Source organism: Hemibagrus wyckioides, linkage group LG03 (assembly GCF_019097595.1).
Source record: "Hemibagrus wyckioides isolate EC202008001 linkage group LG03, SWU_Hwy_1.0, whole genome shotgun sequence".
NCBI classification, from domain to species: domain Eukaryota; kingdom Metazoa; phylum Chordata; class Actinopteri; order Siluriformes; family Bagridae; genus Hemibagrus; species Hemibagrus wyckioides.
The window spans coordinates 1,743,028-1,770,564 of record NC_080712.1 but is presented as its reverse complement, the minus strand read 5'-3'; the positions used below and the strand labels follow the sequence as shown (position 1 = coordinate 1,770,564).

The 27,537-nt window shown below is 40.7% G+C and overlaps 2 protein-coding genes across 3 annotated transcripts; both read right to left on the bottom strand.

Moving 5' to 3' along the window:
* Positions 1-81: 81 nt before the first annotated feature.
* On the bottom strand, positions 82-20,926 carry trmo (tRNA methyltransferase O). The gene is made up of 6 exons (XM_058379132.1): positions 20,545-20,926; positions 20,234-20,382; positions 19,103-19,277; positions 3,805-3,962; positions 997-1,491; positions 82-502 (listed from the first exon to the last, which is right to left on the bottom strand). The coding sequence occupies exons 1-6, from the start codon at positions 20,631-20,633 to the stop codon at positions 234-236; spliced, it is 1,335 nt and encodes a 444-aa protein (XP_058235115.1). The 5' UTR covers positions 20,634-20,926; the 3' UTR covers positions 82-233.
* Positions 20,927-21,436: 510 nt separating this feature from the next.
* On the bottom strand, positions 21,437-24,366 carry hemgn (hemogen). Of its 2 annotated transcripts, none has more exons than XM_058378337.1 (4): positions 24,184-24,366; positions 23,539-23,629; positions 22,232-22,644; positions 21,437-21,860 (listed from the first exon to the last, which is right to left on the bottom strand). In XM_058378337.1, the coding sequence occupies exons 1-4, from the start codon at positions 24,242-24,244 to the stop codon at positions 21,751-21,753; spliced, it is 675 nt and encodes a 224-aa protein (XP_058234320.1). In that variant the 5' UTR covers positions 24,245-24,366; the 3' UTR covers positions 21,437-21,750. The 2 variants fall into 2 exon arrangements, with proteins under 2 accessions (XP_058234320.1, XP_058234330.1); XM_058378347.1 differs by having other exon boundaries at positions 23,551-23,629; positions 24,184-24,360.
* Positions 24,367-27,537: the final 3,171 nt, after the last annotated feature.

Here is a 27,537-nt window from a genome sequence, read left to right as displayed (position 1 = left end):
TCTAAAAACCCCTCGGTGATAAAACATTACAGTAACACTGAAGAAATTGATGTTATAAATGAGGATCAAGTCTACAGCAGATCAATAAGAAGAGTTGATTTTATTTGATTTAACACAGCAAGATCTCTGGCATCTTAATGATCAAAGGAAAGCTCTAGGACATTTGAATAATGAATTGAACACACACACACACACACACACTCACAGGATATTACATGTATATATTAGAGAGTTTATATTTGAGAGGAGGAGACAGGGGGCGGTTCTCTCGGACCCTGAGCTCCTCCCTCCGGGTTCATGATGGGGCGGACGCACAACACTTCAGCGAATCCGTCCCCGAACCAGCAGGTGATGTGAGCCGTGTCCAGACTGAAGAAGAAGAGGCGATCGCTGCAGCGCTTTCTCCGGTACACAGACCTGGGGTCAGCTGATAAAACTCCCCGGATGGCGGCGGCGGCTTCCTCAGGACCGTTAAAAAAACGGAACTTCGGCCTTCCCGTGTCTGAAACACACGACAGCACACCAGAGGGTTTCACACTCACGACAGGATTTACTGCCCTCTCCATAAGTATTGGAACAGCAAAACCTTCTATATTCTTTTTGCTTACTCCTGAAAACACTTGGCTTTGAGAGTAACAGATGAAGATGAGACGACAGAGCAGAATTTCAGCTTTTCTCTTCCAGATATTTACGGCTAGACATGTTCACAAACTCAGAACATGACACCTTCTGTTTGAAGCCCCACCCATCTGACCACAAGTGACCACAAGTGAGCAGAAGTCCAAGAAAGAGATGTAAATGTCTGGAAATGAAAGCTGAAATCTGCACACTGAAATATTATTAGTGATGAGTCTGATTATTTTTTAGGATTAATCTGTATGTACTGAACACTTTATAATTAATAAGAGTAATTAGGTTTTATAAAAGACACAGCTGGACAGGGGTGTGTGTGTGTGTGTGTGTGTGTGTGTGTGTGTGTGTGAGAGAGAGAAAGACCTGAGCAGTGAGGTGGCAGGAAGTGGGCGAGTTGTCGCTCTGCAGTAGGAGTGAATCTCACACTCAGAGGATCTACTGGAGGTTTTCTGATCCAGGAAGCGACTCTGCTGTTCGTCTCACACACCTCCTCCTCTTCCTCCTCCTCCTCTTCCTCCTGGGCTGTGTTGGTGTGTTGATCTTCATCTCCCTGCAGGAGAAACTCCCTCAGCTCCTCCATCACAGTGCTCACACCACGTCCTGCTGCACCCTCACCCTCATCAACCTCACCCTCATCCTCACCCAGCTGCTCTTCAGACGAGGAGACGCACAAGCTCTCCAGACGCTCCGGTTCCTCGGGTGTGTCAGGTGTGTCAGAGAGCACTTCCTGCTGGTGTTGCGGCTCTGTGGTCAGTGCGCTGTGTGTGAGTGGAGAGTCATACTCGGGAATGTAGGGTTTAATGTCCAGTACAGGGGTGCCGGAGATCAGATCCACACCTGACAGGTTCAGGACATCACCTGCAGAACAGCAGAGCACAGACATGAGGGGGCGTGGCCTCTGTGGGTCAGTCAGTCAGTGTTAAGGAGGCGTGGCCTCTGTGGGTCAGTCAGTGTTAAGGAGGCGTGGCCTCTGTGGGTCAGTCAGTGTTAAGGAGGCGTGGCCTCTATGGGTCAGTCAGTGTTAAGGAGGCGTGGCCTCTGTGGGTCAGTCAGTGTTAAGGAGGCGTGGCCTCTGTGGGTCAGTCAGTGTTAAGGAGGCGTGGCCTCTGTGGGTCAGTCAGTGTTAAGGAGGCGTGGCCTCTGTGGGTCAGTCAGTGTTAAGGAGGCGTGGCCTCTGTGGGTCAGTCAGTGTTAAGGAGGCGTGGCCTCTGTGGGTCAGTCAGTGTTAAGGAGGCGTGGCCTCTGTGGGTCAGTCAGTGTTAAGGAGGCGTGGCCTCTGTGGGTCAGTCAGTGTTAAGGAGGCCTGGCCTCTGTGGGTCAGTCAGTGTTAAGGAGGCGTGGCCTCTGTGGGTCAGTCAGTGTTAAGGAGGCGTGGCCTCTGTGGGTCAGTCAGTGTTAAGGAGGCCTGGCCTCTGTGGGTCAGTCAGTGTTAAGGAGGCGTGGCCTCTGCCCTCCACAGTACTGGACTGGTTGATTATTGCTGCACTGAAGTGTGTGATGTCACAGTGTTATTAATGTTGTTTTTGTTGTTATGTGAGTTAAACACACAAAGATAATACAACAGCCATGATGAAGATACAGTTAACAATCATGTGTTCTGACCTGAATAATGTGTTGTGTGTTCTGACCTGAGTGTGTGTTGTGTGTTCTGACCTGAGTGTGTGTGTTGTGTGTTCTGACCTGAGTGTGTGTGTTGTGTGTTCTGACCTGAGTGTGTGTTGTGTGTCCTGACCTGAGTGTGTGTGTTGTGTGTTCTGACCTGAGTGTGTGTGTTGTGTGTTCTGACCTGAGTGTGTGTTGTGTGTCCTGACCTGAGTGTGTCTTGTGTGTCCTGACCTGAGTGTGTGTGTTGTGTGTCCTGACCTGAGTGTGTGTGTGTGTTGTGTGTCCTGACCTGAGTGTGTCTTGTGTGTCCTGACCTGAGTGTGTGTGTTGTGTGTCCTGATCTGAGTGTGTGTGTGTGTGTTGTGTGTCCTGACCTGAGTGTGTATGTGTTGTGTGTCCTGACCTGAATGTGTGTGTGTGTTATGTGTCCTGACCTGAGTGTGTGTGTGTGTTGTGTGTCCTGACCTGAGTGTGTGTGTGTGTGTTGTGTGTCCTGACCTGAGTGTGTATGTGTTGTGTGTCCTGACCTGAGTGTGTATGTGTTGTGTGTCCTGACCTGAGTGTGTGTGTGTGTTGTGTGTCCTGACCTGAGTGTGTTGTGTGTCCTGACCTGAGTGTGTGTGTTGTGTGTCCTGACCTGAGTGTGTGTGTTGTGTGTCCTGACCTGAGTGTGTGTGTTGTGTGTCCTGACCTGAGTGTGTGTGTGTGTTGTGTGTCCTGACCTGAGTGTGTGTGTGTGTTGTGTGTCCTGACCTGAGTGTGTTGTGTGTCCTGACCTGAGTGTGTATGTGTGTTGTGTGTCCTGACCTGAGTGTGTGTGTTGTGTGTCCTGACCTGAGTGTGTGTGTTGTGTGTCCTGACCTGAGTGTGTGTGTTGTGTGTCCTGACCTGAGTGTGTGTGTGTGTTGTGTGTCCTGACCTGAGTGTGTGTGTGTGTTGTGTGTCCTGACCTGAGTGTGTGTGTTGTGTGTCCTGACCTGAGTGTGTGTGTTGTGTGTCCTGACCTGAGTGTGTGTGTGTTGTGTGTCCTGACCTGAGTGTGTGTGTTGTGTGTCCTGACCTGAGTGTGTATGTGTGTTGTGTGTCCTGACCTGAGTGTGTGTGTGTGTTGTGTGTCCTGACCTGAGTGTGTATGTGTGTTGTGTGTCCTGACCTGAGTGTGTATGTGTGTTGTGTGTCCTGACCTGAGTGTGTATGTGTGTTGTGTGTCCTGACCTGAGTGTGTTGTGTGTCCTGACCTGAGTGTGTATGTGTGTTGTGTGTCCTGACCTGAGTGTGTATGTGTGTTGTGTGTCCTGACCTGAGTGTGTATGTGTGTTGTGTGTCCTGACCTGAGTGTGTTGTGTGTCCTGACCTGAGTGTGTGAGTGTGTTGTGTGTCCTGACCTGAGTGTGTGTGTTGTGTGTCCTGACCTGAGTGTGTATGTGTGTTGTGTGTCCTGACCTGAGTGTGTGTGTGTGTGTGTGTGTGTGTTGTGTGTCCTGACCTGAGTATGTATGTGTGTCCTGACCTGAGTGTGTGTGTATTGTGTGTCCTGACCTGTGTGTGTGTGTTGTGTGTCCTGACCTGTGATAGTGTCCAGTTTAGCGAGTGTGAGGCCGATGACGTTGGGTCTGTGAGGACTGCGTGTAGAATACACCCCCACTCTCTTTCCGTTCAGACGAGGAGGCTTCACCTTAGCTTTATACCTCATGTGTCCATTCTTATGGAAGAGAAAGATGAGCCTGGACCAGGACAGGAGGAACAGAGGAACTGATTAACCAGTGTGATGTTTCCTGTAGTGTAGTGTGGCATAGTGTAGGGTGTGGTGTGGTGTGGTGTAGGGGGTGGTGTAGTGTGGTGTGGTGTAGTGTGTGGTGTAGTGTGGTGTGGTTTGGTGTAGTGTAGTGTGTGGTGTAGTGTGTGGTGTAGTGCAGTGTGGTGTGGTGTAGTGTAGTGTGTGGTGTAGTGTAGTGTGGTGTAGTGTGTGGTGTGGTGTAGTATGTGGTGTAGTGTGTGTTAGTGTATCATATTGTGTGATGTAGTGTGTGTTAGTGTATCATATTGTGTGATGTAGTGTGTGTGTTAGTGTATCATATTGTGTGATGTAGTGTGTGTGTTAGTGTATCATATTGTGTGATGTAGTGTGTGTGTTAGTGTATCATATTGTGTGATGTAGTGTGTGTGTTAGTGTATCATATTGTGTGATGTAGTGTGTATTAGTGTATCATATTGTGTGATGTAGTGTGTGTTAGTGTATCATATTGTGTGATGTAGTGTGTGTTAGTGTATCATATTGTGTGATGTAGTGTGTGTTAGTGTATCATATTGTGTGATGTAGTGTGTGTGTTAGTGTATCATATTGTGTGATGTAGTGTGTGTGTTAGTGTATCATATTGTGTGATGTAGTGTGTGTGTTAGTGTATCATATTGTGTGATGTAGTGTGTGTTAGTGTATCATATTGTGTGATGTAGTGTGTGTGTTAGTGTATCATATTGTGTGATGTAGTGTGTGTTAGTGTATCATATTGTGTGATGTAGTGTGTGTGTTAGTGTATCATATTGTGTGATGTAGTGTGTGTGTTAGTGTATCATATTGTGTGATGTAGTGTGTGTGTTAGTGTATCATATTGTGTGATGTAGTGTGTGTGTTAGTGTATCATATTGTGTGATGTAGTGTGTGTGTTAGTGTATCATATTGTGTGATGTAGTGTGTGTTAGTGTATCATATTGTGTGATGTAGTGTGTGTTAGTGTATCATATTGTGTGATGTAGTGTGTGTGTTAGTGTATCATATTGTGTGATGTAGTGTGTGTGTTAGTGTATCATATTGTGTGATGTAGTGTGTGTGTTAGTGTATCATATTGTGTGATGTAGTGTGTGTGTTAGTGTATCATATTGTGTGATGTAGTGTGTGTTAGTGTATCATATTGTGTGATGTAGTGTGTGTGTTAGTGTATCATATTGTGTGATGTAGTGTGTGTGTTAGTGTATCATATTGTGTGATGTAGTGTGTGTGTTAGTGTATCATATTGTGTGATGTAGTGTGTGTGTTAGTGTATCATATTGTGTGATGTAGTGTGTGTGTTAGTGTATCATATTGTGTGATGTAGTGTGTGTGTTAGTGTATCATATTGTGTGATGTAGTGTGTGTGTTAGTGTATCATATTGTGTGATGTAGTGTGTGTGTTAGTGTATCATATTGTGTGATGTAGTGTGTGTGTTAGTGTATCATATTGTGTGATGTAGTGTGTGTGTTAGTGTATCATATTGTGTGATGTAGTGTGTGTGTTAGTGTATCATATTGTGTGATGTAGTGTGTGTGTTAGTGTATCATATTGTGTGATGTAGTGTGTGTGTTAGTGTATCATATTGTGTGATGTAGTGTGTGTGTTAGTGTATCATATTGTGTGATGTAGTGTGTGTGTTAGTGTATCATATTGTGTGATGTAGTGTGTGTGTTAGTGTATCATATTGTGTGATGTAGTGTGTGTGTTAGTGTATCATATTGTGTGATGTAGTGTGTGTGTTAGTGTATCATATTGTGTGATGTAGTGTGTGTTAGTGTATCATATTGTGTGATGTAGTGTGTGTGTTAGTGTATCATATTGTGTGATGTAGTGTGTGTTAGTGTATCATATTGTGTGATGTAGTGTGTGTGTTAGTGTATCATATTGTGTGATGTAGTGTGTGTGTTAGTGTATCATATTGTGTGATGTAGTGTGTGTGTTAGTGTATCATATTGTGTGATGTAGTGTGTGTGTTAGTGTATCATATTGTGTGATGTAGTGTGTGTGTTAGTGTATCATATTGTGTGATGTAGTGTGTGTGTTAGTGTATCATATTGTGTGATGTAGTGTGTGTGTTAGTGTATCATATTGTGTGATGTAGTGTGTGTGTTAGTGTATCATATTGTGTGATGTAGTGTGTGTGTTAGTGTATCATATTGTGTGATGTAGTGTGTGTGTTAGTGTATCATATTGTGTGATGTAGTGTGTGTTAGTGTATCATATTGTGTGATGTAGTGTGTGTGTTAGTGTATCATATTGTGTGATGTAGTGTGTGTGTTAGTGTATCATATTGTGTGATGTAGTGTGTGTGTTAGTGTATCATATTGTGTGATGTAGTGTGTGTGTTAGTGTATCATATTGTGTGATGTAGTGTGTGTGTTAGTGTATCATATTGTGTGATGTAGTGTGTGTTAGTGTATCATATTGTGTGATGTAGTGTGTGTGTTAGTGTATCATATTGTGTGATGTAGTGTGTGTTAGTGTATCATATTGTGTGATGTAGTGTGTGTGTTAGTGTATCATATTGTGTGATGTAGTGTGTGTTAGTGTATCATATTGTGTGATGTAGTGTGTGTTAGTGTATCATATTGTGTGATGTAGTGTGTGTTAGTGTATCATATTGTGTGATGTAGTGTGTGTGTTAGTGTATCATATTGTGTGATGTAGTGTGTGTGTTAGTGTATCATATTGTGTGATGTAGTGTGTGTTAGTGTATCATATTGTGTGATGTAGTGTGTGTGTTAGTGTATCATATTGTGTGATGTAGTGTGTGTTAGTGTATCATATTGTGTGATGTAGTGTGTGTTAGTGTATCATATTGTGTGATGTAGTGTGTGTGTTAGTGTATCATATTGTGTGATGTAGTGTGTGTGTTAGTGTATCATATTGTGTGATGTAGTGTGTGTGTTAGTGTATCATATTGTGTGATGTAGTGTGTGTGTTAGTGTATCATATTGTGTGATGTAGTGTGTGTGTTAGTGTATCATATTGTGTGATGTAGTGTGTGTGTTAGTGTATCATATTGTGTGATGTAGTGTGTGTGTTAGTGTATCATATTGTGTGATGTAGTGTGTGTGTTAGTGTATCATATTGTGTGATGTAGTGTGTGTGTTAGTGTATCATATTGTGTGATGTAGTGTGTGTTAGTGTATCATATTGTGTGATGTAGTGTGTGTGTTAGTGTATCATATTGTGTGATGTAGTGTGTGTGTTAGTGTATCATATTGTGTGATGTAGTGTGTGTGTTAGTGTATCATATTGTGTGATGTAGTGTGTGTGTTAGTGTATCATATTGTGTGATGTAGTGTGTGTGTTAGTGTATCATATTGTGTGATGTAGTGTGTGTGTTAGTGTATCATATTGTGTGATGTAGTGTGTGTTAGTGTATCATATTGTGTGATGTAGTGTGTGTGTTAGTGTATCATATTGTGTGATGTAGTGTGTGTGTTAGTGTATCATATTGTGTGATGTAGTGTGTGTGTTAGTGTATCATATTGTGTGATGTAGTGTGTGTTAGTGTATCATATTGTGTGATGTAGTGTGTGTGTTAGTGTATCATATTGTGTGATGTAGTGTGTGTGTTAGTGTATCATATTGTGTGATGTAGTGTGTGTGTTAGTGTATCATATTGTGTGATGTAGTGTGTGTGTTAGTGTATCATATTGTGTGATGTAGTGTGTGTTAGTGTATCATATTGTGTGATGTAGTGTGTGTGTTAGTGTATCATATTGTGTGATGTAGTGTGTGTGTTAGTGTATCATATTGTGTGATGTAGTGTGTGTGTTAGTGTATCATATTGTGTGATGTAGTGTGTGTTAGTGTATCATATTGTGTGATGTAGTGTGTGTGTTAGTGTATCATATTGTGTGATGTAGTGTGTGTGTTAGTGTATCATATTGTGTGATGTAGTGTGTGTGTTAGTGTATCATATTGTGTGATGTAGTGTGTGTTAGTGTATCATATTGTGTGATGTAGTGTGTGTGTTAGTGTATCATATTGTGTGATGTAGTGTGTGTTAGTGTATCATATTGTGTGATGTAGTGTGTGTGTTAGTGTATCATATTGTGTGATGTAGTGTGTGTGTTAGTGTATCATATTGTGTGATGTAGTGTGTGTTAGTGTATCATATTGTGTGATGTAGTGTGTGTGTTAGTGTATCATATTGTGTGATGTAGTGTGTGTGTTAGTGTATCATATTGTGTGATGTAGTGTGTGTGTTAGTGTATCATATTGTGTGATGTAGTGTGTGTGTTAGTGTATCATATTGTGTGATGTAGTGTGTGTGTTAGTGTATCATATTGTGTGATGTAGTGTGTGTTAGTGTATCATATTGTGTGATGTAGTGTGTGTGTTAGTGTATCATATTGTGTGATGTAGTGTGTGTTAGTGTATCATATTGTGTGATGTAGTGTGTGTGTTAGTGTATCATATTGTGTGATGTAGTGTGTGTGTTAGTGTATCATATTGTGTGATGTAGTGTGTGTTAGTGTATCATATTGTGTGATGTAGTGTGTGTGTTAGTGTATCATATTGTGTGATGTAGTGTGTGTGTTAGTGTATCATATTGTGTGATGTAGTGTGTGTGTTAGTGTATCATATTGTGTGATGTAGTGTGTGTTAGTGTATCATATTGTGTGATGTAGTGTGTGTGTTAGTGTATCATATTGTGTGATGTAGTGTGTGTTAGTGTATCATATTGTGTGATGTAGTGTGTGTTAGTGTATCATATTGTGTGATGTAGTGTGTGTTAGTGTATCATATTGTGTGATGTAGTGTGTGTGTTAGTGTATCATATTGTGTGATGTAGTGTGTGTGTTAGTGTATCATATTGTGTGATGTAGTGTGTGTGTTAGTGTATCATATTGTGTGATGTAGTGTGTGTGTTAGTGTATCATATTGTGTGATGTAGTGTGTGTTAGTGTATCATATTGTGTGATGTAGTGTGTGTGTTAGTGTATCATATTGTGTGATGTAGTGTGTGTGTTAGTGTATCATATTGTGTGATGTAGTGTGTGTGTTAGTGTATCATATTGTGTGATGTAGTGTGTGTGTTAGTGTATCATATTGTGTGATGTAGTGTGTGTGTTAGTGTATCATATTGTGTGATGTAGTGTGTGTGTTAGTGTATCATATTGTGTGATGTAGTGTGTGTGTTAGTGTATCATATTGTGTGATGTAGTGTGTGTGTTAGTGTATCATATTGTGTGATGTAGTGTGTGTGTTAGTGTATCATATTGTGTGATGTAGTGTGTGTGTTAGTGTATCATATTGTGTGATGTAGTGTGTGTGTTAGTGTATCATATTGTGTGATGTAGTGTGTGTGTTAGTGTATCATATTGTGTGATGTAGTGTGTGTGTTAGTGTATCATATTGTGTGATGTAGTGTGTGTGTTAGTGTATCATATTGTGTGATGTAGTGTGTGTGTTAGTGTATCATATTGTGTGATGTAGTGTGTGTGTTAGTGTATCATATTGTGTGATGTAGTGTGTGTGTTAGTGTATCATATTGTGTGATGTAGTGTGTGTGTTAGTGTATCATATTGTGTGATGTAGTGTGTGTGTTAGTGTATCATATTGTGTGATGTAGTGTGTGTGTTAGTGTATCATATTGTGTGATGTAGTGTGTGTGTTAGTGTATCATATTGTGTGATGTAGTGTGTGTGTTAGTGTATCATATTGTGTGATGTAGTGTGTGTGTTAGTGTATCATATTGTGTGATGTAGTGTGTGTGTTAGTGTATCATATTGTGTGATGTAGTGTGTGTGTTAGTGTATCATATTGTGTGATGTAGTGTGTGTGTTAGTGTATCATATTGTGTGATGTAGTGTGTGTGTTAGTGTATCATATTGTGTGATGTAGTGTGTGTTAGTGTATCATATTGTGTGATGTAGTGTGTGTGTTAGTGTATCATATTGTGTGATGTAGTGTGTGTTAGTGTATCATATTGTGTGATGTAGTGTGTGTGTTAGTGTATCATATTGTGTGATGTAGTGTGTGTTAGTGTATCATATTGTGTGATGTAGTGTGTGTGTTAGTGTATCATATTGTGTGATGTAGTGTGTGTGTTAGTGTATCATATTGTGTGATGTAGTGTGTGTGTTAGTGTATCATATTGTGTGATGTAGTGTGTGTGTTAGTGTATCATATTGTGTGATGTAGTGTGTGTGTTAGTGTATCATATTGTGTGATGTAGTGTGTGTGTTAGTGTATCATATTGTGTGATGTAGTGTGTGTGTTAGTGTATCATATTGTGTGATGTAGTGTGTGTGTTAGTGTATCATATTGTGTGATGTAGTGTGTGTGTTAGTGTATCATATTGTGTGATGTAGTGTGTGTGTTAGTGTATCATATTGTGTGATGTAGTGTGTGTGTTAGTGTATCATATTGTGTGATGTAGTGTGTGTGTTAGTGTATCATATTGTGTGATGTAGTGTGTGTTAGTGTATCATATTGTGTGATGTAGTGTGTGTGTTAGTGTATCATATTGTGTGATGTAGTGTGTGTGTTAGTGTATCATATTGTGTGATGTAGTGTGTGTGTTAGTGTATCATATTGTGTGATGTAGTGTGTGTTAGTGTATCATATTGTGTGATGTAGTGTGTGTGTTAGTGTATCATATTGTGTGATGTAGTGTGTGTGTTAGTGTATCATATTGTGTGATGTAGTGTGTGTTAGTGTATCATATTGTGTGATGTAGTGTGTGTTAGTGTATCATATTGTGTGATGTAGTGTGTGTGTTAGTGTATCATATTGTGTGATGTAGTGTGTGTTAGTGTATCATATTGTGTGATGTAGTGTGTGTGTTAGTGTATCATATTGTGTGATGTAGTGTGTGTTAGTGTATCATATTGTGTGATGTAGTGTGTGTGTTAGTGTATCATATTGTGTGATGTAGTGTGTGTGTTAGTGTATCATATTGTGTGATGTAGTGTGTGTGTTAGTGTATCATATTGTGTGATGTAGTGTGTGTGTTAGTGTATCATATTGTGTGATGTAGTGTGTGTGTTAGTGTATCATATTGTGTGATGTAGTGTGTGTGTTAGTGTATCATATTGTGTGATGTAGTGTGTGTGTTAGTGTATCATATTGTGTGATGTAGTGTGTGTTAGTGTATCATATTGTGTGATGTAGTGTGTGTGTTAGTGTATCATATTGTGTGATGTAGTGTGTGTGTTAGTGTATCATATTGTGTGATGTAGTGTGTGTGTTAGTGTATCATATTGTGTGATGTAGTGTGTGTGTTAGTGTATCATATTGTGTGATGTAGTGTGTGTGTTAGTGTATCATATTGTGTGATGTAGTGTGTGTGTTAGTGTATCATATTGTGTGATGTAGTGTGTGTGTTAGTGTATCATATTGTGTGATGTAGTGTGTGTGTTAGTGTATCATATTGTGTGATGTAGTGTGTGTGTTAGTGTATCATATTGTGTGATGTAGTGTGTGTGTTAGTGTATCATATTGTGTGATGTAGTGTGTGTGTTAGTGTATCATATTGTGTGATGTAGTGTGTGTGTTAGTGTATCATATTGTGTGATGTAGTGTGTGTTAGTGTATCATATTGTGTGATGTAGTGTGTGTTAGTGTATCATATTGTGTGATGTAGTGTGTGTTAGTGTATCATATTGTGTGATGTAGTGTGTGTGTTAGTGTATCATATTGTGTGATGTAGTGTGTGTGTTAGTGTATCATATTGTGTGATGTAGTGTGTGTGTTAGTGTATCATATTGTGTGATGTAGTGTGTGTTAGTGTATCATATTGTGTGATGTAGTGTGTGTGTTAGTGTATCATATTGTGTGATGTAGTGTGTGTGTTAGTGTATCATATTGTGTGATGTAGTGTGTGTGTTAGTGTATCATATTGTGTGATGTAGTGTGTGTGTTAGTGTATCATATTGTGTGATGTAGTGTGTGTGTTAGTGTATCATATTGTGTGATGTAGTGTGTGTGTTAGTGTATCATATTGTGTGATGTAGTGTGTGTTAGTGTATCATATTGTGTGATGTAGTGTGTGTGTTAGTGTATCATATTGTGTGATGTAGTGTGTGTGTTAGTGTATCATATTGTGTGATGTAGTGTGTGTGTTAGTGTATCATATTGTGTGATGTAGTGTGTGTGTTAGTGTATCATATTGTGTGATGTAGTGTGTGTGTTAGTGTATCATATTGTGTGATGTAGTGTGTGTGTTAGTGTATCATATTGTGTGATGTAGTGTGTGTGTTAGTGTATCATATTGTGTGATGTAGTGTGTGTGTTAGTGTATCATATTGTGTGATGTAGTGTGTGTTAGTGTATCATATTGTGTGATGTAGTGTGTGTGTTAGTGTATCATATTGTGTGATGTAGTGTGTGTGTTAGTGTATCATATTGTGTGATGTAGTGTGTGTGTTAGTGTATCATATTGTGTGATGTAGTGTGTGTTAGTGTATCATATTGTGTGATGTAGTGTGTGTGTTAGTGTATCATATTGTGTGATGTAGTGTGTGTTAGTGTATCATATTGTGTGATGTAGTGTGTGTTAGTGTATCATATTGTGTGATGTAGTGTGTGTGTTAGTGTATCATATTGTGTGATGTAGTGTGTGTGTTAGTGTATCATATTGTGTGATGTAGTGTGTGTGTTAGTGTATCATATTGTGTGATGTAGTGTGTGTGTTAGTGTATCATATTGTGTGATGTAGTGTGTGTGTTAGTGTATCATATTGTGTGATGTAGTGTGTGTGTTAGTGTATCATATTGTGTGATGTAGTGTGTGTGTTAGTGTATCATATTGTGTGATGTAGTGTGTGTGTTAGTGTATCATATTGTGTGATGTAGTGTGTGTGTTAGTGTATCATATTGTGTGATGTAGTGTGTGTGTTAGTGTATCATATTGTGTGATGTAGTGTGTGTGTTAGTGTATCATATTGTGTGATGTAGTGTGTGTGTTAGTGTATCATATTGTGTGATGTAGTGTGTGTGTTAGTGTATCATATTGTGTGATGTAGTGTGTGTGTTAGTGTATCATATTGTGTGATGTAGTGTGTGTGTTAGTGTATCATATTGTGTGATGTAGTGTGTGTTAGTGTATCATATTGTGTGATGTAGTGTGTGTGTTAGTGTATCATATTGTGTGATGTAGTGTGTGTTAGTGTATCATATTGTGTGATGTAGTGTGTGTGTTAGTGTATCATATTGTGTGATGTAGTGTGTGTGTTAGTGTATCATATTGTGTGATGTAGTGTGTGTGTTAGTGTATCATATTGTGTGATGTAGTGTGTGTGTTAGTGTATCATATTGTGTGATGTAGTGTGTGTGTTAGTGTATCATATTGTGTGATGTAGTGTGTGTGTTAGTGTATCATATTGTGTGATGTAGTGTGTGTTAGTGTATCATATTGTGTGATGTAGTGTGTGTGTTAGTGTATCATATTGTGTGATGTAGTGTGTGTTAGTGTATCATATTGTGTGATGTAGTGTGTGTGTTAGTGTATCATATTGTGTGATGTAGTGTGTGTGTTAGTGTATCATATTGTGTGATGTAGTGTGTGTGTTAGTGTATCATATTGTGTGATGTAGTGTGTGTGTTAGTGTATCATATTGTGTGATGTAGTGTGTGTGTTAGTGTATCATATTGTGTGATGTAGTGTGTGTGTTAGTGTATCATATTGTGTGATGTAGTGTGTGTGTTAGTGTATCATATTGTGTGATGTAGTGTGTGTGTTAGTGTATCATATTGTGTGATGTAGTGTGTGTTAGTGTATCATATTGTGTGATGTAGTGTGTGTGTTAGTGTATCATATTGTGTGATGTAGTGTGTGTGTTAGTGTATCATATTGTGTGATGTAGTGTGTGTGTTAGTGTATCATATTGTGTGATGTAGTGTGTGTTAGTGTATCATATTGTGTGATGTAGTGTGTGTGTTAGTGTATCATATTGTGTGATGTAGTGTGTGTTAGTGTATCATATTGTGTGATGTAGTGTGTGTTAGTGTATCATATTGTGTGATGTAGTGTGTGTGTTAGTGTATCATATTGTGTGATGTAGTGTGTGTGTTAGTGTATCATATTGTGTGATGTAGTGTGTGTGTTAGTGTATCATATTGTGTGATGTAGTGTGTGTGTTAGTGTATCATATTGTGTGATGTAGTGTGTGTGTTAGTGTATCATATTGTGTGATGTAGTGTGTGTTAGTGTATCATATTGTGTGATGTAGTGTGTGTGTTAGTGTATCATATTGTGTGATGTAGTGTGTGTGTTAGTGTATCATATTGTGTGATGTAGTGTGTGTGTTAGTGTATCATATTGTGTGATGTAGTGTGTGTGTTAGTGTATCATATTGTGTGATGTAGTGTGTGTGTTAGTGTATCATATTGTGTGATGTAGTGTGTGTGTTAGTGTATCATATTGTGTGATGTAGTGTGTATTAGTGTATCATATTGTGTGATGTAGTGTGTGTGTTAGTGTATCATATTGTGTGATGTAGTGTGTGTGTTAGTGTATCATATTGTGTGATGTAGTGTGTGTGTTAGTGTATCATATTGTGTGATGTAGTGTGTGTGTTAGTGTATCATATTGTGTGATGTAGTGTGTGTGTTAGTGTATCATATTGTGTGATGTAGTGTGTGTGTTAGTGTATCATATTGTGTGATGTAGTGTGTGTGTTAGTGTATCATATTGTGTGATGTAGTGTGTGTGTTAGTGTATCATATTGTGTGATGTAGTGTGTGTGTTAGTGTATCATATTGTGTGATGTAGTGTGTGTGTTAGTGTATCATATTGTGTGATGTAGTGTGTGTGTTAGTGTATCATATTGTGTGATGTAGTGTGTGTTAGTGTATCATATTGTGTGATGTAGTGTGTGTGTTAGTGTATCATATTGTGTGATGTAGTGTGTGTGTTAGTGTATCATATTGTGTGATGTAGTGTGTGTGTTAGTGTATCATATTGTGTGATGTAGTGTGTGTTAGTGTATCATATTGTGTGATGTAGTGTGTGTGTTAGTGTATCATATTGTGTGATGTAGTGTGTGTGTTAGTGTATCATATTGTGTGATGTAGTGTGTGTGTTAGTGTATCATATTGTGTGATGTAGTGTGTGTGTTAGTGTATCATATTGTGTGATGTAGTGTGTGTTAGTGTATCATATTGTGTGATGTAGTGTGTGTGTTAGTGTATCATATTGTGTGATGTAGTGTGTGTTAGTGTATCATATTGTGTGATGTAGTGTGTGTGTTAGTGTATCATATTGTGTGATGTAGTGTGTGTTAGTGTATCATATTGTGTGATGTAGTGTGTGTGTTAGTGTATCATATTGTGTGATGTAGTGTGTGTGTTAGTGTATCATATTGTGTGATGTAGTGTGTGTTAGTGTATCATATTGTGTGATGTAGTGTGTGTTAGTGTATCATATTGTGTGATGTAGTGTGTGTGTTAGTGTATCATATTGTGTGATGTAGTGTGTGTGTTAGTGTATCATATTGTGTGATGTAGTGTGTGTGTTAGTGTATCATATTGTGTGATGTAGTGTGTGTGTTAGTGTATCATATTGTGTGATGTAGTGTGTGTGTTAGTGTATCATATTGTGTGATGTAGTGTGTGTGTTAGTGTATCATATTGTGTGATGTAGTGTGTGTGTTAGTGTATCATATTGTGTGATGTAGTGTGTGTGTTAGTGTATCATATTGTGTGATGTAGTGTGTGTGTTAGTGTATCATATTGTGTGATGTAGTGTGTGTGTTAGTGTATCATATTGTGTGATGTAGTGTGTGTGTTAGTGTATCATATTGTGTGATGTAGTGTGTGTGTTAGTGTATCATATTGTGTGATGTAGTGTGTGTGTTAGTGTATCATATTGTGTGATGTAGTGTGTGTGTTAGTGTATCATATTGTGTGATGTAGTGTGTGTGTTAGTGTATCATATTGTGTGATGTAGTGTGTGTGTTAGTGTATCATATTGTGTGATGTAGTGTGTGTGTTAGTGTATCATATTGTGTGATGTAGTGTGTGTTAGTGTATCATATTGTGTGATGTAGTGTGTGTGTTAGTGTATCATATTGTGTGATGTAGTGTGTGTTAGTGTATCATATTGTGTGATGTAGTGTGTGTGTTAGTGTATCATATTGTGTGATGTAGTGTGTGTTAGTGTATCATATTGTGTGATGTAGTGTGTGTGTTAGTGTATCATATTGTGTGATGTAGTGTGTGTGTTAGTGTATCATATTGTGTGATGTAGTGTGTGTGTTAGTGTATCATATTGTGTGATGTAGTGTGTGTGTTAGTGTATCATATTGTGTGATGTAGTGTGTGTGTTAGTGTATCATATTGTGTGATGTAGTGTGTGTGTTAGTGTATCATATTGTGTGATGTAGTGTGTGTGTTAGTGTATCATATTGTGTGATGTAGTGTGTGTGTTAGTGTATCATATTGTGTGATGTAGTGTGTGTGTTAGTGTATCATATTGTGTGATGTAGTGTGTGTGTTAGTGTATCATATTGTGTGATGTAGTGTGTGTGTTAGTGTATCATATTGTGTGATGTAGTGTGTGTGTTAGTGTATCATATTGTGTGATGTAGTGTGTGTGTTAGTGTATCATATTGTGTGATGTAGTGTGTGTGTTAGTGTATCATATTGTGTGATGTAGTGTGTGTTAGTGTATCATATTGTGTGATGTAGTGTGTGTGTTAGTGTATCATATTGTGTGATGTAGTGTGTGTTAGTGTATCATATTGTGTGATGTAGTGTGTGTTAGTGTATCATATTGTGTGATGTAGTGTGTGTGTTAGTGTATCATATTGTGTGATGTAGTGTGTGTGTTAGTGTATCATATTGTGTGATGTAGTGTGTGTTAGTGTATCATATTGTGTGATGTAGTGTGTGTGTTAGTGTATCATATTGTGTGATGTAGTGTGTGTTAGTGTATCATATTGTGTGATGTAGTGTGTGTGTTAGTGTATCATATTGTGTGATGTAGTGTGTGTGTTAGTGTATCATATTGTGTGATGTAGTGTGTGTGTTAGTGTATCATATTGTGTGATGTAGTGTGTGTTAGTGTATCATATTGTGTGATGTAGTGTGTGTGTTAGTGTATCATATTGTGTGATGTAGTGTGTGTGTTAGTGTATCATATTGTGTGATGTAGTGTGTGTGTTAGTGTATCATATTGTGTGATGTAGTGTGTGTTAGTGTATCATATTGTGTGATGTAGTGTGTGTGTTAGTGTATCATATTGTGTGATGTAGTGTGTGTGTTAGTGTATCATATTGTGTGATGTAGTGTGTGTGTTAGTGTATCATATTGTGTGATGTAGTGTGTGTGTTAGTGTATCATATTGTGTGATGTAGTGTGTGTTAGTGTATCATATTGTGTGATGTAGTGTGTGTGTTAGTGTATCATATTGTGTGATGTAGTGTGTGTGTTAGTGTATCATATTGTGTGATGTAGTGTGTGTGTTAGTGTATCATATTGTGTGATGTAGTGTGTGTTAGTGTATCATATTGTGTGATGTAGTGTGTGTTAGTGTATCATATTGTGTGATGTAGTGTGTGTGTTAGTGTATCATATTGTGTGATGTAGTGTGTGTGTTAGTGTATCATATTGTGTGATGTAGTGTGTGTTAGTGTATCATATTGTGTGATGTAGTGTGTGTGTTAGTGTATCATATTGTGTGATGTAGTGTGTGTTAGTGTATCATATTGTGTGATGTAGTGTGTGTTAGTGTATCATATTGTGTGATGTAGTGTGTGTTAGTGTATCATATTGTGTGATGTAGTGTGTGGTGTAGTGTGTTAGTGTGTGGTGTAGTGTGTTAGTGTGTGGTGTAGTGTGTGGTGTAGTGTGTTAGTGTGTGGTGTAGTGTGTTAGTGTGTGGTGTAGTGTGTGGTGTAGTGTGTTAGTGTGTGGTGTAGTGTGTGGTGTAGTGTGTTAGTGTGTGGTGTAGTGTGTTAGTGTGTGGTGTAGTGTGTTAGTGTGTGGTGTAGTGTGTGGTGTAGTGTGTTAGTGTGTGGTGTAGTGTGTGGTGTAGTGTGTGGTGTAGTGTGTGGTGTAGTGTGTGGTGTAGTGTGTTAGTGTGTGGTGTAGTGTGTTAGTGTGTGGTGTAGTGTGTGGTGTAGTGTGTGGTGTAGTGTGTTAGTGTGTGGTGTAGTGTGTGGTGTAGTGTGTTAGTGTGTGGTGTAGTGTGTGGTGTAGTGTGTTAGTGTGTGGTGTAGTGTGTGGTGTAGTGTGTGGTGTAGTGTGTTAGTGTGTGGTGTAGTGTGTGGTGTAGTGTGTTAGTGTGTGGTGTAGTGTGTTAGTGTGTGGTGTAGTGTGTGGTGTAGTGTGTTAGTGTGTGGTGTAGTGTGTGGTGTAGTGTGTGGTGTAGTGTGTTAGTGTGTGGTGTAGTGTGTTAGTGTGTGGTGTAGTGTGTGGTGTAGTGTGTTAGTGTGTGGTGTAGTGTGGTGTGTTAGTGTGTGGTTTAGTGTGTGGTGTAGTGTGTTAGTGTGTGGTGTAGTGTGTGGTGTAGTGTGTTAGTGTGTGGTGTAGTGTGTGGTGTAGTGTGTTAGTGTGTGGTGTAGTGTGTGGTGTAGTGTGTTAGTGTGTGGTGTAGTGTGTTAGTGTAGTGTGTGGTGTAGTGTGTGGTGTAGTGTGTGGTGTAGTGTGGTGTGTTAGTGTGTGGTTTAGTGTGTGGTGTAGTGTGTGGTGTAGTGTGTTAGTGTGTGGTGTAGTGTGTGGTGTAGTGTGTTAGTGTGTGGTGTAGTGTGTGGTGTAGTGTGTTAGTGTGTGGTGTAGTGTGTGGTGTAGTGTGTTAGTGTGTGGTGTAGTGTGTGGTGTAGTGTGTGGTGTAGTGTGTTAGTGTGTGGTGTAGTGTGTTAGTGTGTGGTGTAGTGTGTGGTGTAGTGTGTTAGTGTGTGGTGTAGTGTGTTAGTGTGTGTTACATCTATGTTTCTGCTCCAGCACAGGATTCACTAATGTTTTGTTTTTATTCTGAAACCTGAATTGAATTTTAGAATCAGATCCTGGATTCTCGCTTCACTTCTTAAATGATTCCTGAATTTTAAATCCTAATCAGAACATTAACACAGAAACTGATACACACACACACACACACACACACACACACAGACAGACAGACAGACAGACACACACCAGACATGGGAGTAGTGCTGCAGGCCGGTGAGAGCGTGTTCAGGGTTGTTGAACACAGAGGACCGGATTTGGAGTCGAGCGCGGGATGAGCCGCAGACGGCCGGCTGTCTCGGAGTGCCGTTCTTCTGAGTGAAACAGGAAGTGATGTAGCCGATGGGGACGGTGCGGATATGACCTGAGAGAAGAGGAAAAGGAGGGAAGATATGCAACATTAACTGACTAGTTAACGTGATGTACTCCTGGCTTCTGACCCGTGTGTGTGTGTGTGTAGACTGGACACGGGTTAAAAACCTCACACTGATTCAGGAGACACCCTCACCATGTGACCTGCTCTGGATTTTCCCCTGTGATGTTATATTTAAACAGCTCCTCCTCCACAAACTCACTCGCTTCTCAGATAACCAACTAAACTAACTAACACTTACTAGAAAGTTCCGTTTGTTGTCTTTTGGGTGGCTCTATGCTAGCTAGCTAGGTCAATGTAACCATGGCAACATCTTCCACCCATCAGTGAGGACAAATAGAGTGTCATTCAGAACAGCTGTCTCACATCTGGACACATGTTCCTCAGCTCTCATGTGAGCAGAACTATAGGAGACACAGGTGAGACACAGGGGATGTGATAGATGAGACACAGGTGAGACACGGGGGATGTGACAGGTGAGACACAGGTGAGACACAGGTGAGACACAGGGGATGTGACAGGTGAGACACAGGTGAGACACAGGGGATGTGACAGGTGAGACACAGGGGATGTGACAGGTAAGACACAGGTGAGACACAGGGGATGTGACAGGTAAGACACAGGTGAGACACAGGTGAGACACAGGGGATGTGACAGGTGAGACACAGGGGATGTGACAGGTAAGACACAGGTGAGACACAGGGGATGTGACAGGTAAGACACAGGTGAGACAGGTGAGACACAGGTGAGACACAGGGGATGTGACAGGTAAGACACAGGTGAGACACAGGGGATGTGACAGGTAAGACACAGGTGAGACACAGGGGATGTGACAGGTGAGACACAGGGGATGTGACAGGTAAGACACAGGTGAGACACAGGGGATGTGACAGGTCAGACACAGGTGAGACACAGGGGATGTGACAGGAGGTGAATGATGTGTTAACCTCTCTCTAATGACAGATCTGTCCCAGCTGAGGAGGAGGATGATGGACTCTTCTTCATCATCTGCTTTTTATCGAGAAGATCCTTCAGTGTGGACTGCAGGGACGCCATGTGTTTCCTGTGGGCTCGAACTGAACTCTCCACATACTGCCTACAAACATCACACACACACACACACACACACCACTGATCCTCCCAAAGGTTCTCCACCTTAAAGGTGCCAATACTTAGTGCACAGATGGAGATGAACTACATGATTAACCGCCCCCAGAGTGACCTGTGTGGTGGGCGGAGCTTATGTGCATCCACCTACCTGAGGTTCTTCATCTCTCTCCTCATGACTGAAACTTGATGTTTGAGCCACTGCACGTGTTCTGAGCAGGTGCACGTGCCCGCCGACATTTTACACTTAATTCAATTTTCAAATAATTCGAATAAAGACGCAGATCTGGACTGCAGGAGTGTTCTGGTTTGATTGTGTAACCCTAAATACCAGATCAGTTCTGTACAGCAGGTTTCCTTAGTGTTTCCGTCAGCAAGTGTGACGTTCGCTCACTTCCGCATTCTGTTAAAGCCCCGCCCTCCCGCTCTAAGATTGGACAGTAAGAACCTCGCCTGCTGAACTGGGATTGGCTAATACTTTCCCGCCTTCTGCGCTACGTTTGGCTTATTCGTATTCAAACTCTGTCCGTCAATTGGTGAGTTCTAATCCGGGAAGCCAATCACAAGTCAAGGAGGCGGGATTTATCTGGGAGACGAATAAACAAGCCGTGACTAAACGCTTAGATCCTCGTGTCGACATTTTATGCTATTTAATCAACATTTATTAATAAAATAAATGCCCCAAAACAAAAGGGTTGCTTAAAAAAACCCTAAAGAACGAAGCGCCAGTCCATCTGTTTTCCGATCATTCCCGCCTTCTGTGAGACGCTTGGCTAGTTCGTATTCAAACTCGATCCCCTGATTGGATCATAGTGCTGGAGGCGGGATTTAACTATTGATTGACAACCGACAGTTGGCGGTTTAGCCCTTTAGCTTACCCGTTTTTGTTTGTTTAATTAGCAAAGCATCAGGTTCAAATACCGCACAAATATCATCATTTAAAGAAATTAAAGTTTTTCTAATCTATTATATTTTTACCCCAGTGTATTTTCTTCCATATTTATAAATTATTTGTTATGAAATAAACGCTCAGAACAACAGAATTACAAATTCACTCTTTCTCTTTTATTTAAAATGATTCATTTAGCAAAAACAAAATGGCTTCAGGTTCACAGAAAATAACATCACACTGCAACAGGCACATTAATAAATATACATTTGTTCCTGATTGAAATTACAGACAGGCTGCAAACCCTTTGAGGAAAAAACATCCCTTTTTGTTTGGTTGGGGGTTTTTTTGGGGTTTTTTTGGTCTAATTTCGCATATACACAACTTGAATTTATAAAAGAAAATGTTAACCAGAGAAATCCGATGTGATCGTGTTAACGCTGAGATCCGGGATCGGTTGGGGATTACTCAGATAAGGTTTCCGGGTAGAGCGTCAGGCTGAGGCGAAGCTAACACTGTGTCTGAGAACACTTTATTCTGTTCAGAGATGTTGATGTCTGACGGTTCCTCGACAAATCCTGCAACGAGAACACGTACATGTGTGTATATACACACACGTGAAAAGAATTTGGATCAATATCATGTACAGCTGTTGTTGATTAGCAAGTGTAATTAAGAGCCACTGGAACATTAGTGTTTTTTCACACACACATTGACCTGACTCATGATGTCTAGGATTAAACTTCTCAGGGTTAAATCATAGACACTTGACATGAACACATTAAATTATGAAATGAAATGAAACAGCCTTTATTTGTCACATATACATTACAGCACAGTGAAATTCTTTCTTCGCATATCCCATCCTTGGAGGTTGGGGTCAGAGCGCAGGGTCAGCCAACATATAATCTATATCTTTATAATCTAAAGCATGGATGCTGTTTAATACCTTGATTGATTACAAGTTTATCTTCAGGCACCACTTTATCCTGTTCCTCATCAGGGCCGAGATCTTCGATCAGAACCTCCTGAAGAAGAGCTTCACTGCTGGGTTTCATCTCTGGAGTCACCTCAGGAACAGGAAGAGGAATTAGGGCAGAAACCCCAGCAGGAAGCTGAGGAAGATCCAGAGCAGGAGCAGGCACTTGGGCAGGAAAGGAGGCAGAATCCAGAGTGGAAACAGGGGCAGAAGGTGGAGCTGGAACCATCTCCTCTGCTGGACTTGGTGTCACTGTTTCACCTGCATCTGGAACTTCTGTGGTTTCAGGCTGTTGTTCTACCACAGGAGCGTTCTTTCTCGGTCTGCCTTTCTTCCGTGGAACGTTGTTTGTCTCTCTCTTCGCTCGCTTACTGATTTGAGCTCTGCAGGATTTCACAAAGAGAAAAGTCACTGGATTTCACTTAACTAAAACCTGCAGAAGCATTCATCTAACCCACTACATGCAGAAGAAAACACATACAGAAGGCGAAATATTTTATTTTATAAGTGATCATACACCATTGCAATATTCTCCTCATACTCCCAGCCAATCAGAACACACTGTACTGCTCTCGGCCAATCAGAACACACTGTGCTACTCTCGGCCAATCAGAACACACTGTACTGCTCTCGCCAATTAGAACACACTGTACTACTCTAGGCCAATCAGAACACACTGTACTGCTCTCGGCCAATCAGAACACACTGTACTGCTCTCGGCCAATTAGAACACACTGTACTACTCTAGGCCAATCAGAACACACTGTACTGCTCTCGGCCAATTAGAACACACTGTACTACTCTAGGCCAATCAGAACACACTGTACTGCTCTCGGCCAATCAGAACACACTGTACTGCTCTCGGCCAATCAGAACACACTGTACTGCTCTCTGCCAATCAGAAAACACTGTACAGCTCTCGGCCAATCAGAACACAATGTACAGCTCTCGGCCAATCAGAACACCAAACTGTGCTGTGCCCATGATTTTTGAACTCGACTGCAGTGTTTATGTAAAATAATTCCACATTTCAATTCCAAATCATCTTATAAAATCTGTAAAAGTTGCACGTCCCGATTTTCTAGTTTTCTCTCACTCTAATTTTCCTAAACACCGATTTCCATCATTTCCACACTGACGTTCTGCACACTCTGTGCCAATCATGTGACTCGAATCAAGCAGCTGAAAGTAGAATAAAAGACGTTCAGTGTGTGCTGTTTACAATGGTGCTACGATGCTAATAAGCCCATATTACACTTCACAAGCACTAAATTTACCCATAAACCCACTGGTTAGTCGCTCGCTCTTCAGCTTCAGCCTTCCTCTTCCTCAGCAGATCTCGATCCCGGAGCCGCCGTCCGGTTCCTCCTGAAAAAAACATCCCTCATTCCTTTGTATTGCTGATCAATCATGGTACAGATTCACAGAAAGTCAAATATTCGAATTAATTAAATGTTAGCAAAGAAATGTTGCTAGGAAACAGATCTCTACCATGATAGTTAATGAGGTGATTAGCAGTTAGCACTCTATATTAATTGCAAAGGATTAGAATTGTTATTAAGTCTGTGTGTTTTTGTATTTGGGACGAAGCCTTAAAATGGGCGACATTCTAATAAGTAGCCAGAAGATTAGCGTTCATAACGAGTGTCAGTCAGTGCAGGCTGCTGATCCATTACAGTGCTCCAGTTCTGAATGTTATTGTGTGAAAGTGTTTATTACAGAAATGACTGCAGGTATTAAACATTTACAGAACATCAGGAACACTTTCACAACGTCAGACAGAAATAACAACAACACGCTCGTTTACTGCCCGCTAATAAACATAAAGCAACGGTAAGATCCTTCAGAATCATACCATTATGTGATGAGTTCACTTTCACACAAGAAGAAGAAGAAGATGGTCATTGAAGAGAAATTCGTACCTTGGTCATCTTCAGGGACTTTCACTTCAGAGGGAACTTTCTCCTCCAGCGTCTCCTCCATTTTGTCACTCGATCAAAAGCATAAAGTGCAAGTGGAAGACGGGCGGGTGAAGAAAAGCGCTGTGGCTCCTGCCCCCTGAGAGAAGGGTTATCAGGCTAAACATTAACGCTGAGCTGGGAGAGTTCATGCAGCGCAGAGCTTATCTTATTTGCAAAGGAGGAGGACTTGGCACAGAATTCAGAAAAAAAGCGGGTCATGCTGTTGGCATTGATGTTAATGAAATGTTGTGTGTGTGTGTTTGTGTGTGTGTGTGTGTGTGTGTGTATGTGTTTGTGTGCATGTGTGTGTGTGTGTGTGTGTATGTGTGTGAATTCCCTGTAGCTAATCTTTTGTTTTTCATGTTTCTTTATTTAAAAGTGATGGTAATAATTTATTTCTTGTTTAAATGTTAGCATTGTTAATTGCTTCAGGACATGCTGTCTTGGGAAATTAATCCACCACCACACACTCTGCATGAAACAAACAGACTTTATCATCAGAGCTGCGACTTCTCACTCAGTGCAGTCTTCTTTTTTTTCCACAGCAGATGAGCAGATCCTCTTGTCAGTCTGGAATAACTGACAGTGAAAGTGGTTTAAACTCTCCAATAATAATAACTGACCTCCTGGAAGCCCCGCCCCCTTTCCCTTCCTCAGCTCTGATGCAGTGTCTTTGTAAATAATGTTTGGAGATAATGTAACGTGAAATAAAATCCATCAGTGTGTTCCATGAGTTCAAAGTGTTTTAAAAAACAATAACATATCAGAGTGAGTGCATTAATATAAACCTGAGCTGCTGTTCATCAACACCTGATCCACCAATCAGAGTCCAGAACTCAGCAGCTCTGTGGAATAAACTGGGATAAATCTGCTACAAGCCTCTTTTACAGAGGTATAAATCAGAGGAAGCTCTGAAGGAGTCCAGAAGAACATGCTCTTGTCTTGTAAAGGTCTCAGGTTCATATTTGCAGGCGCTACAATACATCTATCCTGAAGTCTACACCTTTAAGAGACCCACAGACTCCTTTTCCAACCTGAGGCCCATAATGCTGACATCTCCTCCTCCTACATTCATGATGCCTACAAGCTTCATCCTGAGGTCTAAAATGTCACACTCTACATTCTTATCTGTGAACTCTACACAATCTTGCTCCTGCAGCTCTGAGCTCCACCTGCTCCTGAGCTCCACCTGCTCCTGCTTCTGAGCTCCACCTGCTCCTGAGCTCCATCTGTTCCTGCTTCTGAGCTCCACCTGCTCCTGAGCTCCATCTGTTCCTGCTTCTGAGCTCCACCTGCTCCTGAGCTCCATCTGTTCCTGCTTCTGAGCTCCACCTGCTCCTGAGCTCCATCTGTTCCTGCTTCTGAGCTCCACTTGCTCCTGCAGCTCTGAGCTCCACCTGCTCCTGTCCTGAGCTCCACCTGCTCCTGTCCTGATCTCCACTTCTCACCCAGAGATCCATCAGTCCATACTTCTACCCTCCTGGACCCTACAAGCTGCTTCTCTGACTGCTGCTTACTGAGGAAAACAAGTCTGAAGTAAACGTCCCTGATGGACTGCAACCACCGAGAATACACCTTTATACAGTTACACAATCATTTAAAGTACACTACTGGATCTAGTGACCGAATCTAAAGGCTAATGAAAGGAACATCATGTCCAGCTTTACAGATAAAACATCTTTTGGTCTGGCACCCAAGCAGTAATTAACCTCTATATTCACTGGGATCATTAAACTGAGTACAGTGAGTACAGTGCTGGCTAGAGGAACAGGTTCTCCATCAAGTTCCTCAGTGTGTCCTCAGCAGGAATACAGTTCTGTTGGGTTCTACCTGCTGGGCTCCAGTGTGTTGATGCTAATTACTGACGGCATTGTTCTTTTACATGTACACTCTTACAAGCAAAGCTCAAATCTAGAACCCTCAGTGTGAAAGTAAGAAAGTGTGAAGCTAAAACATTTTCTTTAAGCTAAGAAACCCTTAATTAAGAAGAGTGTAGTGGACAGGGTGTGGCTTTCAGACACGTCGCTCTCTTTCTCTCTCTTTGTCTCAGTCTGTCTCTTATCTCCTGTCCTCTGTCTCTGGGTGTGTCTCAATCTTCATGCTGCAGCCACTGAACCTCCACACTATACTCTTTTATTTCTCACACTAAGGACAGACGTTCCTCTGGACTTTATAATGACTCAAGTCCAAACAAAATGCTGTTATGGCATTAATTACTGTTTATATCACACACACACACACACACACACACACACACACACAAACAGAGCACAGATAATTATATAAATAATATTTAGGCGCCATCTAGTGGTTGATTGCAGTATATATTTAATGTACTGTATGTATTGGGCAGGAGATCTAATGTACATAGTGTATAGCTAATAAACACATACACACACCGTGCCCTGTGAGTGTGTGAGGGAGTGTGTTTATTACCCATAATGCACTGTGAGTGGCGTGTGTGTGTGTGTGTGTGTGTGTGAGGGAGTGTGTTTATTACCCATAATGCACTGTGAGTGGCGTGTGTGTGTGTGTGTGTGTGTGTGTGTGTGTGTGTGAGGGAGTGTGTTTATTACCCATAATGCACTGAGTGGTGTGTGTGTGTGTGTGTGTGAGTATGTTTATTACCCATAATGCACTGTGAGTGGTGTGTGTGTGTGTGTGAGTATGTTTATTACCCATAATGCACTGTGAGTGGTGTGTGTGTGTGTGTGTGTGTGAGTATGTTTATTACCCATAATGCACTGTGAGTGTGTGTGTGTGTGTGTGAGGGACTGTGTTTATTACCCATAATGCACTGCTTGTGTGTGTGTTTATTACCCATAATGCACTGTGAGTGTGTGTGTGTGTGTGTGTGTTTATTACCCATAATGCACTGTGAGTGTGTGTGTGTGTGTTTATTACCCATAATGCACTGTGAGTGTGTGTGTGTGTGTGTGTGTGTGTGTGTGTTTATTACCCATAATGCACTGTGAGTGTGTGTGTGTCTGTGTGTGTGTTTATTACCCATAATGCACTGTGAGTGTGTGTGTGTGTGAGAGGGAGTCTGAGGGAGTGTGTTTATTACCCATAATGCACTGTGAGTGGCGTGTGTGTGTGTGTGTGTGTGTGTGTGAGGGAGTGTGTTTATTACCCATAATGCACTGAGTGGTGTGAGTGTGTGTGTGAGTATGTTTATTACCCATAATGCACTGTGAGTGTGTGTGTGTGTGTGAGGGAGTGTGTTTATTACCCATAATGCACTGTGAGTGTGTGTGTGTGTGTGAGGGAGTGTGTTTATTACCCATAATGCACTGTGAGTGTGTGTGTGTGTGT

Excerpts from the sequence above, each read along its gene's own strand:
- hemgn (XM_058378337.1), bottom strand. The coding sequence starts at position 24,244 with ATGGAGGAGACGCTGGAGGAGAAAGTTCCCTCTGAAGTGAAAGTCCCT. Across the intron at positions 22,645-23,538 it reads ACTAACCAGTGGGTTTATGG|AGCTCAAATCAGTAAGCGAG; the intron begins GTAAATTTAGTG and ends GAAATCCTGCAG. Across the intron at positions 21,861-22,231 it reads TAAACTTGTAATCAATCAAG|GATTTGTCGAGGAACCGTCA; the intron begins GTATTAAACAGC and ends TTCTCGTTGCAG.
- trmo (XM_058379132.1), bottom strand. The coding sequence starts at position 20,633 with ATGTCGGCGGGCACGTGCACCTGCTCAGAACACGTGCAGTGGCTCAAA. Across the intron at positions 19,278-20,233 it reads AGATCTGTCATTAGAGAGAG|GTCATATCCGCACCGTCCCC; the intron begins GTTAACACATCA and ends CTCTTCTCTCAG. Across the intron at positions 503-996 it reads CCTGCCACCTCACTGCTCAG|ACACGGGAAGGCCGAAGTTC; the intron begins GTCTTTCTCTCT and ends CGTGTGTTTCAG.